The sequence below is a fragment of the Capricornis sumatraensis genome, chromosome 1 (genome assembly GCF_032405125.1).
Source record: "Capricornis sumatraensis isolate serow.1 chromosome 1, serow.2, whole genome shotgun sequence".
In the NCBI taxonomy this organism is placed as follows: domain Eukaryota; kingdom Metazoa; phylum Chordata; class Mammalia; order Artiodactyla; family Bovidae; genus Capricornis; species Capricornis sumatraensis.
Window position 1 is genome coordinate 35,405,924 of NC_091069.1, and position 13,801 is coordinate 35,419,724.

The window sequence follows — 13,801 nt, forward strand, 5'->3', positions numbered from 1 at the left end:
TCATTGGAATCTTTCCCCTTTTACTCTCGGTTCTGGGGAGAATACATGTGATCTCCTTCCCAAAGTCCTCCACCTGATTCAGAGAAGTGGAGCCTGCTTTGGATGTATACGGGCATCTGAGCCAGCCAAGTGGCCTTGAGGACCAGCCCTTCCCCGACCCCCGTCACTTGCTTTCAGCAGCCTCTCTGGGCTTAGGACACATTCTGTTCCAGTGGGGACACAAGAGTCTCCCAATTTCTACTTTATCCAATTACCAGCTCTAAATAACATAATGCCCCATATACCCACTTTTGTATAAGCAATCAAACTTAAAGAAGGAAAGTAGATAATACAAAAAATATAACACCATAGAAGAGATTTAAAAATTTTTTAGTCTAGATATATTGGGTATCTTCATGATTTCCTTTTTATTGTGATACAATATACATAATATAAAATTGATCATTTTTGAGTGTACAGTTCAGTGACATTGAATATATTCACATTGTTGTGTACCTGTCACCACTTTCTATCTCCAGAACTTTCTCATTATCACAAGAGTTGGTTTTTATTCTTTATCCTGCCTCCCTCCCTCTCCACCCCACTGTTCTGAGGCATCCTACTTGCCACCTCTAAAATCGTTCTCAACAGGCATATGTCTCCTTTTACTAAGTGAGCTGGGTAAAGGGTTGAAAGAGCATGACTATGGACAATTGTTGCTTCTGGATTTTGAGCCTCATAGAATAAGTACGTGGTCATCTCTGCATCAAGCTTTCAGGACATGTAACGTTCCCTTACAAGGCAGTTGATATTTCTGACATTTGGTTTCAGGGGCAGAACCTGAAGAGTTTTTCATTCTTTTGCAACTCAGAGAATGTGCCTTCTCCAGGATCCAGTGTGCCTTCTAACTCAGGTATGTGACCCTGAGCCATGAGCCAGGAAGGCCAGTGTCTTCTCTCTGGTGTGGCTGGCAGAGGCTTGAGCCCCACTCCATGTGCACCTTTGGCTGTTCACATCTTCCCTCTTCCCTGTTCTCAGTCCCTCCTCTTTTGATATCCTCAGTCATTTCTATGGAGGGACACAGCCCAACACACCACTCAAGAGATAAAACCAACATGGCCCCATGGTGGCTTTACCTGGGTGAAGGCGACCCCTGAGAGCTCACCTCCAGGTGGGTGGACCATGTCACGGGAGCTGTGGATTGGGTGGATCTTGGCTATGCACGAGCCTTCCCAATCCTGTAACATAGCCACAGTGGCTGATCTAGACATATTTTTTCCTATAATGGGTTAGGTTCATCTAATACCTGGATGCTATGAATGTTGCTGTTGAGCTGGTCCTCTTCTCCAGCTTTATCGTCTTACACGGCTGCATTATGGACTGTGTTTAATGGCTTTGTTTGCATTGTACTGGCTTACCAGGATTTCCAGTTAAGCACGCTACTCTTACTATTCTGCCATCTAAGAAGTGTGGTTAGAAAAAGAAATCGACGTACTTCTTAGGAAGTGGCTTCTTTAGGAGGCTTACCCTTAATGCCCCCATAACATGACCAAGGAATATATCAGTGGTTTCTAAGGAAACTTAATTTTAAGGATGCTGGTGACCCAGGTAGGTCGTGGAGGCTTCCAGCAGCTTGTGTCTGATATTTATGAGTGTTCACAGGCTGTTCACAGCTCTGTTCTCTGGCAAGCCTCCAAGCCGACATGATCCCTTTTGAACCCAAATGATTTTCGTTTTACTGTGTTGCTGTCTTATTAATGCTGCTGCTGCTGCTAAGTCACTTCAGTCGCGTCCGACTCTGTGCAACCCCATAGACGGCAGCCCACCAGGCTCCCCCGTCCCTGGGTCTTATTAATGGTGGCCAAGAAATGCAGAGTCAAGGAACAGAGGGAAGTGAGAGGCAGAAAGAGTGCCAGGTCAGAAGGAAAGGAGGTCTGTGAGTAACCTTCCATGGGACACCTCCTTGGAGATCCTGAGACCAGTCAGCAGTGTGGCCTCCAACTGAGGACTGAGCCTCTTTGGAGCAGGTTTAGGGCTTCCAGTGACTTCTTGGTCTTCAGATTCCCCTTCCCATGGCCAACCTTGGGGCATCCTTGGGGTGAGGACCTTGGGTCTGCTTCTCCCGTTTGGCATCCTGGGCCCACATTGTGTGAAATGTAGATCTGATCTTCTTACATGGGTTCTTGTCTTTGCAGTTCACTCTCTGAGACCTTCTGATATTAAATTTGTGGCAGCCATTGGCAATGTGAGTATAGCAAGGAGATGGAGGTGGGAGGCGGGGTTTGGGACTGAGGATTCTTTGAATGAGCTCCTAGTAACCAGGAAGAATGTTTCACTTGGGGAGAGAGAACATTCTCTGAACTGGAAAAATCCTAAAATCTAGGGTTCTGAGTTGATGTTGTTTTAAATTGAGTGACTGACTCTGTTTACATTAGGATGAGGAAACTTTTGAACTTTCTCATGAGTAAATCAAACCTATTGATAAATTAGCCAAAGATCAGACAGAATTTTAAAAGCAATCTCTTAAACTATCTACTTATGAGATAAAGAAGAAAAATGTCCTTACCTGCTTGGCAAATTTTTAAAAATACACCCATCTTTGCTAATAACTTTGAAGTGGTATTGTTCTATGTGGTCAGGAACTGAGAAAGGGAGCAATAAGGGAAGGATGGAGAGAGGAGAGAGGAGAGAGGGATAAGCAGGAAGAGCGGAGGCTTGGAGAGCAGAGCCAGTGTAATTTCCGGTCAGTCCTGGCTTCCTGCAGTCCCACTGCTCTGGGCTCAGCACTGCTGCCCCACAAGTCCTAGCAGTCTCAGCGGCATGGACCACTAATCAGGTGTTCTCAGCTCTGCCCTGTACCCCTCGCACCTGAACCAGTACCCCCTCGCCTCTCCCCTTCCTCGCCTCTCCCCTTCCAAGTCTTCCTCCCATCTCTGCCCACCTCCTTTCCTTCCCCTTGTCCTCTGTGTCGCCGCTGCCCTCTGTACCCCTGGCCCAGGCTGCCTCCTTGCTGCAAACCCACCCCACTTCCCTGCACACAGTGCCAGCCGTGGTGAAGACTTCACATTAGAAAAGCTGACCAGGCCCAGTGAAATCTGCAGCCAGGGCTCCCACCCTTGCTCTTTGCTGCTTGTGATGGTGGGGTTAAACCTGCACGTGTACGGTGTGTGTGTACACGCGTGCACATGGATGAGGGTGAAGGCGGAGGTGTCCCAGGGGGCGGGATGTAAAGGAGGTGGGAATAATGAGAAGAGAGATTTTCTGTCACAAGGAGCACGTTGCAGCTGCCGAGCCTGTGTGTCCCTGCGTGCTGATGGTGACATCGCAGAGCCGGGAGTGTGTGACACTGGCTGGAGGACTCACGAATTCTTCCTGAGGCAGGGAAATTCCCTGCAGGGAACTCTCCACTCCAAGCCAGGTTTCTAAAGTTAAACCAATCAGCGGTTTCCACTGTTTGGTCCTGGCTCTGAGAGAGCTCTTTGACTCATGAATTATTCAGCCTCGCAGCTCCTGTTGTCATTCAGCTCACCCTCTTTCCTCTTGGGATCCCAGGGTGCTGGGAGATGCTTTCAGTCCATGATGGTCTCCCAGCCCTCAATCATTATCCTCAACCTTCAGAATAAGCCCCAAGAGCACAGTTCGTAGGAGGCTGCCTGCCTCCGTCTGCCCTGAAAGTCAGCTCTCATGAACTCAGCCTGGCTTATGAAAGACATCAGGATAGGGAAAGATAATGGAAGATAGTGAAATGAAAGAGAAGGAAGGTGGAAAGCCGGTGCTTTTGCTCCAAGTTCCTGGAGCTTCCAAGGCCTAGCACTTACTTGTGACTGATGCTAGCACTTGTTAATTAATCTGGACTTCCTTTTCCTCACAGAATGTTAAAGATCAGAGTCATCAGAATTGTTTTCAAACTAACATTTGTGACAGACATTCACTATAATGAAAAAATGAAAACGTGTAGATAGTATTAAAAAATGGAAGGTCTCAGTCATATCTCCTATTCTCATCTCTGCCATATACACACACACACACTTCAATATATAGGGGCTGTGTGTGAGAGAGAGAAAGTGTGTATGACCTAAATAGGGTTACACTGCAGTGTGCTATCTGTGACCTTTTATCCGTCTTAACTAAGAGTCACAGACAGTTGCAGTGCCAGGGAGGTTATAATTCACTCTCTCAAATTCCTTGAAGCCAGGGCTTGTGTCTCAGTCATGTGTCTCTAGGGCCACAGAACATGCAGCCAGTGAAAAGCGTGACAGGGTAACAGGCAGGAAGGCCAGGGGTCTCCAAACCGAGGAAATAGCCTGCAAGTGTCAGACATTTTTATTTCTTAAGCGGCAGGAGGAAACAAACTAGCGATATTTTTTCATTCTCTATACAGATTTAAAAGGTTTCTCTTAAAATACTGTGTTGCCATAATGACACCTTGTTTCACCTGAAGTTAACCAATGCCTTTTTCTTATGAAAATGTTTATCTTAAGCTATGCTAATGTACTATGCATTTACCCCAAACTCTGTCTTCAAGTTGGTTCCGCCTCTTGGCTCAGAACCTACTTGACAAACCAATATGTTATACTCAGATATTGTTCCCCTAATCTATGTAAATGAAACTATTTGTATGGTGATCTGCCCTTCTTCAAGATTCAAGTTAATCATTTTATGGCCCAGGATGAACCATTTGGTGCCAAGATTATCCCAAAATGCATCTTATGGGTGAGGGGCCTGGTGCCATTCTGAGTTTTAAGACATTCCTTTCTTTCATTAACAGACTGCTAGTGACTATATAACATCCAGCTGAAGACTAGCAGGGGGCTACTCTTTCTGCCCCCTTCGGATGCCTATGTCAGAAGCTTTCTCTATCTCATTTGTACTTTAATAAAACTTTATTACACAAAAGTTCTGAGCGATCAAACCTCGTCTCTGGCCCCAGATTGAATTCTTCTCCTCTGGGGGCCAAGAATCCTGGTGTCTTTGCATGATTCAACAACAACCTTTCAAGTGTAGAGGGGAAATGGCCAGCAGTTGGCAAAATGGTAGCAGAGCAGTTTGCTGGGCTTGTTGCAGCCTTCCCCTCTGTGACCTCTCCCTAAGCTCTCCCATGCTCTCTCTACCTTGTTCCTCTCGTTCTCTCCCTTCCTTCCCCTCCCCACCCCCATCTGGCTTTTCTGAGGAAAACCTCTACTGTCAGTCAGGTCCACTTTGCTGACCCCTTTGCCTCAGCCCCAGAGCCAGGCCTCCCTCAGGATTTCACCCGACTTGTATTTGCATGTGGTTTTCTGTTTAATGTGTTACCTTCCCTCAGGAAACTTTTTCAAGCTCCCTCTTGTTGAAAAGAATAGAGGACTCCATCCCAGTCAGAGGAGAGTCAGCCTGCCCTCCCCAGAGGGAGCCAGAGGTGTGGCCCATTTTTACAGACTGATGGGCTGTCTTTGAAGCTGGGTGCTGAAGGACAAGCAGGCCCTTTAAAGGGAAGCAGCAGCAGACTGGGTGTAAGGTAGTGATGGTACCTTATCACCCGTCATCACCACACCTGGAGACACTGTCTTCTAGGAGTTTTGAGAGAGAGAATTGGTGTCAGAACCTGTGAAAATACTACTATTGACGACAGCTAATATGTGCTGAGCACTTTCAGTGTTCTGGGCACAATTCCAAGCATCTCTGTGCTTAGTTGCTCAGTCATGTCCAACTCTGTGTGACCTCATGGACCTCATGGATCCACCAGGATCCTCTGTCCATGGGATATTCCAGGCAAGAATACTGGAATGGGTTGCCATTTCCTCCTCCAGGGGATCTTCCCAACCCAAGGATCGAACCTGCATCTCTTATGCCTCCTGCATTGGCAGGCAGGTTCTTTACCACTAACACCACCTGGGAAGCCCCCAAGCATTCCTGGGACCTCACAAAAGACAGGATTCTCATGGTCTCACCTCAACCCCATGACCAGGGAAACTCTCCAACTGAGTCCTGTGTGGTTCAGCTTTTACCAAGAGGACAATCAAATGCTTACATTGTTCATTCAAAAAATAGTATCGAGTGAGTATTTATTGAGTACTTGTGATGCCTCAGATGCTGTTCTAGGTCTGAGAAATATAATCAAGAACAAAACAGAAGCAAATTCCTGCCTTCCTGGAGTTTTCATTCTAGGCAAGGGAGACAGGCCACACACATTTTAGACTGTGTATTAGATTCTCTAATTATTTTAGAGTATGGAAAGTCACAATGAAACAACCTATTGTGTTTCTATGAAGGATGTTAACATTCTACAGAGACACATTTAAGTCTAAGCTCTCCCACCCAGTTTTCTAATCTGAAGAAACCGTTTACACCTGTTATTTCCTGAGTTTGGACCAGCAAGCTTTGGAGAAAATCTAACATCCTTTCTTCCTTCCCTGAAAAATGAACGCAGGCAGGTTTGGCCATTTTCTGGATCCAGGGATTCCCTTTTGTTGGTGGGAGGGAGTGTACTGCAGGCAGCTGGGGTCTCCCCAGGACCAGGCTCTACCACCTTCCCTGGCTGGGCTGCTCACACCCCATATCTTTTCCAGCCTCCAGACTCAGGGATGGACGACCTGGAGAAACAAGAATGGTAATTGTTCGGGAACCCCAGAGCAACAGAGCTGAGCTGAGCCTCCAGGTTGACAAGCTCTTGTTGTCTCCCTGCTTCATTGGTGGGGAGACCTGAGGGCCAGGGAGGAGACGCCTGCTCCAGGCTCCCTTAGGGGCAGGCAGAAGAGTGGAGACCAGAACACAAACTCCTGCCTCTTCATCCAGCATTCTGTGCGGGAATCCCCCTGGCTCCCTTGGGTGAATAAGGGAGGAACAGCGGGAAGGGCTGAGTAAGGGGTTCTTGCTCTTCCTCCAGCCTCTGTGCTCTGCTCCGGGGGACACAAGCAGAGTTGGACCAGGGTCACGTTCGTTCTATGTGGCGGTCTGTGTCCCCTTCCAACTTGGGACCAGACTAGAGGGATGGGGAGGAGGGTCCAGAGCTGCTCACCCCATATTGGGAGCTCCACTGCCCTCTGAGGTGTGTCTGTGTCTCCAGGAAGGATAAATCCAGAATCAGAGCAATGCTGAGCCGAAGCCTGTTGTGAAAGAGGCCACAGCAGTTGAGGGCAAGCATTGGTAGGCGACAAACTCAGGCTGGTGTTGTATGTTTGCTTCTGCTTGCAGGACTGAAAAGCAGGAGCTGCAAGCGTGCATGGGAGTGGTGACTGGTGAGTTTGGTGTTTTCTTGGCTGGAATCCAGATTGTCCCTGTCCCTCCCAACACAGCAGCCCTTTGGTGAAAAAAGAGGATGTGCCCTACTGGCCACATTGCGGCACAGCCTGAGGAAAGGACATTCTGAGAGGACAGAGAAGGAGCCAGGGTGTGAAGAGTCACGTCCTTTGAAAGGAAGGCATGAGAGATGTGTCCAAGGGTCCCTGAGTGAGAAGACTCCAAGAGACATGGGGTTAAGGTTAAGAGATGTAGGAGAGGGGTCAGGAGTGCCTGGACCAAAATCCCGAGGCTTCTTCTCCTCCAGGACCCCAAGGCGGGACCTACAGCACTTCATCTGGGAAACTGTCCACCATTCACTGCCCCCACCACCACACCCAGGAGAAGACCCAGCTCCAGTTATCAGTTCATTTCATTTTGTAGTAACTCCCTTACTTACAAAATAGATATATCAATTGGCTTCAGCAAAGTGAAATGAAAACTAACCATAATCCCTCCATCTAGAGATAATGATTGGGCTTCCCTGGTGGCTCAGATGGTAAATAATCTGCCTGCAATGCAGGAGATCTGGGTTTGATCCCTGGGTCAGGAAGACCCCCTGGAGGAGGAAATGGCAATCTACTCCAATATTCTTGCCTGGAGAATTCCATGGACAGAGGAGCCTGGGCATCTACAGTCCATGGAGTTGCAAGGAGTCAGATAATCAGTATTAAGATTTTGGCCTTTTATATATAAATGTGCTTAGGAATGTTATATGTAGCATTTTTTTTTTTCACTTAATATCAGAGGTTCCTTGCAACTCGATTAAGTCATCCTGAAACCCCTGAGTGCCTTAATGCCAGCTGAATTAGCCTGGTGGATAGAGTCACCTATGACTGGTGTTCACAAGCCCAGGGCAAGAATACCACTTTTCACTCCATAATTAGAGTGAAAAGACTTGGGTGGCAATGCAAATGCTCTCCTGAGCTGACACTCAAGCAGAGCATAATAACATGTGAGGTAATTGGTGCCCTGTCAGTTTAGTCCATGAATGTCACCAAGGACCTGGGAATTATGAGGCTCCCTGCAAAGTGAGGGATAAATAAGACACTGGTCCTGCCATCTGCCCTTGCCATCCATCAGGGGAGGCAGAGGCCTGGTGCCCAGCCCTCCAGGATCTGATTGACAGGTGAGGGGACACTGGTGGCCAAAGTGGTGGGGGGTCCTCTTGCAAAGAGTCAAGGGTTCAGAAGGAGCGGGCCCCTGTGACTTGGTGACTATCACAGCTCAGACTAGGTTTGGCCCTGTTTACCTTTAACTGGTAGGAAAAAAGAGATGAAGTGGTGTATTTGGGGGAGTCTAGGAAGATGGGGTGTAGTTTAGATCCTGAAACCGTAAGCACAGCTATGGCTTTACCTGATTTCTCAGTCTGTCTCCATTTTGGGGGTCCCTGACCCACCTGGTAACAAGTCCTGCTAGCCCCCCATTAAGTGCAGCATGGCCGGGAGCCCCACTGAGCAGAGGAGCAGCAGAAGGCAGGGCGGTGGGGGCAGGGTGCACCTGCATGCCCCTAGGGCCGGGACTCACCTGGAGCTGACAGTGAATGGGCCAGGGAGGGGGCAATATTGGGTAGCCAGGCCCACAGAGGAGCAACTGGTCTTCCAGGAGAAAGTGCTACAGGGGCATCGAGGCCCGAGTTCAGCCCATCTGTCCTTTGACCCCAGAACCTTAGAGCCCTTCCAGTCTAGCTGTGTCCCCTCACCCACCACAGTCGTTGTGCCATTGTGCAAATGGGAAAGCTGAGTCTCAGGGAGGTAAACAGACCTTCCCAAAGGTACACGGTCAGTATGCGGCAGAGTCCCTGGGAACCCAGGTGGCCCAGCCCCATAGCCAGCGTCCTTTGTTCTGACTCCAGAGAGGGGTAACTAGGACAGAGCAGCTGCCAGCAGCCCTAGAATAAAATAATGGGCAGATTGATGTGAAAAGACCCAAGGCCATGTTTGATCACAAAGAAGCAGTGTTTTACAAACGCCCTTAATTTGGTCTTCCCTGGTGGCTCAGCTGGTAAAGAGGCTCACCTGCAATGAGGGAGACCTGGGTTCGATCCCTGGGTCGGGAAGATCCCCTGGAGAAAGGAATGGCTACCCACTCCAGAATTCCAGCCTGGAGTATTCCATGGCCTGTATAGTCTATGGGGTCCCAGAGAGTCAGACAGGACTGAACAACTTTCAACACCAAGCTGTTTTGTCATTCATCCTCGCAGACCCTCCTGATGTGAGGAAGAGAAAGTGCCCCACCCCCCACCCACCCACCCACACGTGCGCACTCTCACACAGACACGCCCACACACCCACTCTGACCCTGTCACCTTCAGCTCTGGATTCCCACCACGCGTAGGGGATGGGCTCCGTCCGCGGGCTTGTCAGGGCGCCATGAAGGAGCCTCATGAGTCTGGGTTGAGGATGAAGACGTTGTGGCCCCAGGTGACTGAGGGGGCTGCCCAAGCAGACGAAGCCCAGTGGACGACTCCCGCTCTCCTGCCCCTTCTCTTTCTGCTAACTGCACAGTGTCAGCTTCCTTCAAAAGCAGCCCCTCGTGAGCTATCTTTTGGATTCTGCTCCGCAAAGCCCCAGGCACTTGTGGATGGGGGACAGTGGAAAGAGGGGCCAGGGAGGGGAGCACCGCTTCGCTGCCGTGACACTCTCCCCGTCTGCCCTCTCCTCTCTCTGGGGCAGACACAGCCTAACTGGTCCTGACAGCACTATTTTTAGCGGTCCTCCGGCTGTCAGCTCTGGGACGCGTCTTCTGTGTGCTCCCCGGAGCCTTCCCGCTCCGCTGTCACTCTCAGGAGGAGGGAGGGCAGGGAGGCAGCCTGCCGAGGCCCCCATCCCAGCACACTTTCCCTAACGAGTACGCAGCACAGGACAGTGAAGAGCTGCGGGATCTGAGTGCTCAGGCTCAGATCCCAGCCCCCTCAGGCAGCTGGCGTAGCCTCCCCCAGCCTCAGTTTCCCTTCACACACACACACCTCAGGGCTTAGCACTTGGCTGGCCAGCACCTGGTGGATGCTTCTTTTCTCAACTCTGTTCACTTCCAAGGGCCTGCTACACGGTGGCCCTCACAGCCCAAGGCAGGTCATGCTTTGGGACAGGGGCGGGGACCCTGGCACCTCACCCCAGAGTGTGTCAGTCTTTACAGGTGACCACAAGCTGCCAGGACCACAGTCTCAAACTAGCTCTCTCTTTAGTCCTTTCAGATGTCATCAGACACTTCAACCCATCTGTTCTGAAGCCCATATGCGCCCTCGGGACGGGAGCAGTAGGCCGTGCTGCTGCTGAGTAAGCTCTTTTTCTGGCTCTCTGCAGGGCTGGGCGCCCTGTCGTCCGTGGCATCTAGATGGGAGGCTTTGATGGTGCCGGGGTTGGGTCGGGGGGGGGGGGGGGGCGGGCAGGGGGAGGGTGGTGCTGCTGGAAGAGTCAAAGAGGCTTTAAAAGAAAGATCTGTGTTAAGTCAAAGCCGAGATGTGTCTCCTTTGCTGGCTTTAGTCTGTTGATGGGCCTAATAAAAAAAATCAGGTCAGTGTCTGCCTTCCAGGACTCAGGAGGGGTGCACTGCAGCCTCCTGCTCAGAGCCTTGTGCGTAGGCTGGGGCAAGCGGCAAGCTTTCAGCCCCTGACGAAGTTGTATTTAACTGACTTTTCTCTTGGCTCCCTTCCCTCTGTGCAGAGACTTGTGGATTCAGGCAAAAGACCTGGTGAGGAACATGAAAGAGAACCAGGTGAGAATCCATCCAGCTCTGCTGGGGGCTGTTCTATCTGCTAGGAGGCCATCAGACCAAAGACAGCAGGCCGCCGAAGCCCTGCAGCCATCATGCCCTGAGCTTGGCAACCAGTGTGGCCTGGGCCCTCCAAGAACACCCCTGACCCTGGTATCCTCCGGAGGCCAGTAGAACACAGGGCCTCTTCTTATATTCCCCAGTTTGGTCCTGCCAAAGTTGGCAGATGAACTAAATAACTTCTTGCTCAGCGAGGTGGTTGAAATCTTGGGTTCTAGAGGGACACCTGTTGGAGGATGAATCCTGAGTTTCCACCTATTAGCTGTGTGACACTGGGTAAGGCACTTAACCTCTCTAATCCTCAGTTTTCCCATTTATGAAATGAGAGTAATACAAGGGCCTGCAGCACAGGGCTAGGGGTGGATTCAGTGAGGTGCTGCGTGCGCCTAGCACAGAGGCAGTGCCCAGTGCAAGCCTGCAGCTGTCATTGTCATTGAAGAGACTGTTCTGTCATTACTAATCATCACACCCATTCTAGTTCTTGGGTGGAGGCTTCTGTCACATGCATGCTGGGGCTCTAGTCCCCACTCTCCTAGGAGTGTAGACACTCTTTACTCAGAAGCTCACATATGGGTTTGTAATAAGCCACCTTTAATCTATTGTGCTCTCCTTATGGACAAGTATCAAATCTAGGGAATCTTTGCTATCAAGCTGGCTTTTAACGAGGGACTTAGCCTAAACCACTGGAACCAAGGGAAGCCACTGTCTCAGCCAGCCATGCATTCATTAAAGAGTTGGGAAGTTCAAGCCAGGTCATTCCAATTTATACAAGTGAAGTCGCTCAGTCGTGTCCGACTCTTTGCAGCCCCATGGACGGTAGCCCACCAGGCTCCTCCGTCATGGGATTCTCCAGGCAAGAATACTGGAATGGGTTGCCATTTCCTTCTCCAGGGGATCTTCCCAACCCAGGGATTGAACCCAGGTCTCCCACATTGCAGGCAGACACTTTAACCTCTGAGCCACCAGGGAAGCCAGTTTATACAAGGAGAAGGGCAAATATAGGAGCAATGCTATAAAGAGTGGCTTCTTCCAAACTAGAGACTTCTCAAATTTCTGGAATGATCATAACATTCTGGAAAATGGCTAGAGGTCTTGAATCAAATCCTGTCATTTTGCAGATGAGGAAACTGAAGCCCCAGAAAGTCTTATGACCTGTCTGAGTTCACAGCCAGTTAGTTAGAGCTAAAATCAAAAATGCCTGATTCACATCCAGTGCTCCTCCGGAACACCATGCTGCCTCTTCCAAAACAGAAGTTTGTTTTTTTGTTCCACAAGTAACACATGTTCATTAGAGAAAGTTCAGAAAACACAGATAAACAAAAGAATACTAAAATCATCCCAAATCATCCTTAAACCTGATGTCTAGAGATAGTTACTGTTGACAAGTTGGTGTACATTCCCTTCCATAATTTTTCCAAGCACATACGTTTGTATACATTTTATAAAATAGCCGTGTTGCTTGATGTATATACTTTTTACAGTCTGCTTTTCTTGACATCATATTTCTGCTGATGGCAGTTATGCTTTCCAGCACTTTTTGAACAGTCACATGGTATTTCATGTCATGAGTGCTCCATAGTTTACACAGCAATCCTCTATTTTAGGCATTTATATTGTTTCCAACTTTTTACTCTTATGACAAGGCTTCATCATTGTAGCTAAGTCTTTCACATATCCATTTCCTTAAGACTCATTTTTGGAAATGGATTGTTAGATCTAACGGTAAGCCTCTTAAAAAAGTTTTGATGGATTTTTCCATATTGCCTTCTAGAGCAGGGATTGAGCCCGGGTCTCCCGCATTGCCGGCAGATTCTTTACCATCTGAGCCACTGATCTGGGGGATTCTGATCTGGCGGATGCTAAAGTTCTACAACTTTAAATGCCTACCCTAGATGTCTCCTTTTGAAAAAATCCACACATATGGTTTGGGGAGGGGCTCGTATGAAATCAAAAGACATGCAAAGAGAGAAGCTCTTTTGGCACCAGGATTCCCTGCCATGTCTTTTTCATGGTATCGTCCTTTATTTCTTTTTTTACAGCAACTTGACTTTCAAAATGATTGGAAACTCATCAATGTGTTCTTCAGTAATGCTAGCCAGTGTCACCTGTGCTCCTCCACCCAACAGGTAAACCACAGGCGGGAGGCAGAGGGATTGCAGATGCTGGGGTGGGTGCCGGGTGAATGAACTAAACCTGACTGATCTGCACCTGGCAGGCTGGGCCTGATGGCACTTATTTCCAAGTTAGGGCAGGCACGTAGACAGACAGATATCTAAGGGCCGAGGAACCGTGCTGAGGGACATGCATATATGCAGGCTTAGTCACTCAGTTGTGTCCGACTCTTTGCAACCCCATGGACTATGGCCACCAAGCTCCTCTGTCCATGGGGATTCTCCAGGCAAGAATACTGGAGTGGTTGCCATGCCCTCCTCCAGGGAATCTTTCCAATCCAGGGATCAAAACCACATCTCCTGCATTGCAAGAGGATTCTTTACCACTGAGCTATGGGGGAATTCTTAACTTACCATCCTATCAGGAAGAGGAAACCATGATATAGATAAACTGAGCCAGTGATCATTCTGCAACTGAGGAAAGTTCACTTTCTGATAAAAGATCATTTTACCTCTTGTAGCTCCAATTTTATTTAAATGCTGACATCAGGAGTTAAAGCGGGATCTGTACTTTTGGTATTGCTTCTTAACTAGTTTACTGTGAACTCCAGTTTTAAAGGAAAGTTGTCAAGTTGTTCATATAGGTTGACTATATTGTCAAGGCTCTTTGGCATTCCCAGGAA

General features: G+C 48.9%; 1 protein-coding gene across 1 annotated transcript in view; it reads left to right on the forward strand.

Annotated features, from left to right (window-relative positions):
* The window catches only part of PLB1 (phospholipase B1), a 121,294-nt gene that overhangs the window by 17,303 nt on the left and 90,190 nt on the right, over positions 1-13,801 (forward strand). The window contains exons 3-7 of the mRNA XM_068966712.1: positions 6,525-6,565; positions 7,150-7,193; positions 10,421-10,511; positions 10,899-10,950; positions 13,047-13,133. Coding sequence (XP_068822813.1) covers positions 6,525-6,565; positions 7,150-7,193; positions 10,421-10,511; positions 10,899-10,950; positions 13,047-13,133 — 315 coding nt within the window. The remainder of the gene's footprint in view (positions 1-6,524; positions 6,566-7,149; positions 7,194-10,420; positions 10,512-10,898; positions 10,951-13,046; positions 13,134-13,801) is intronic.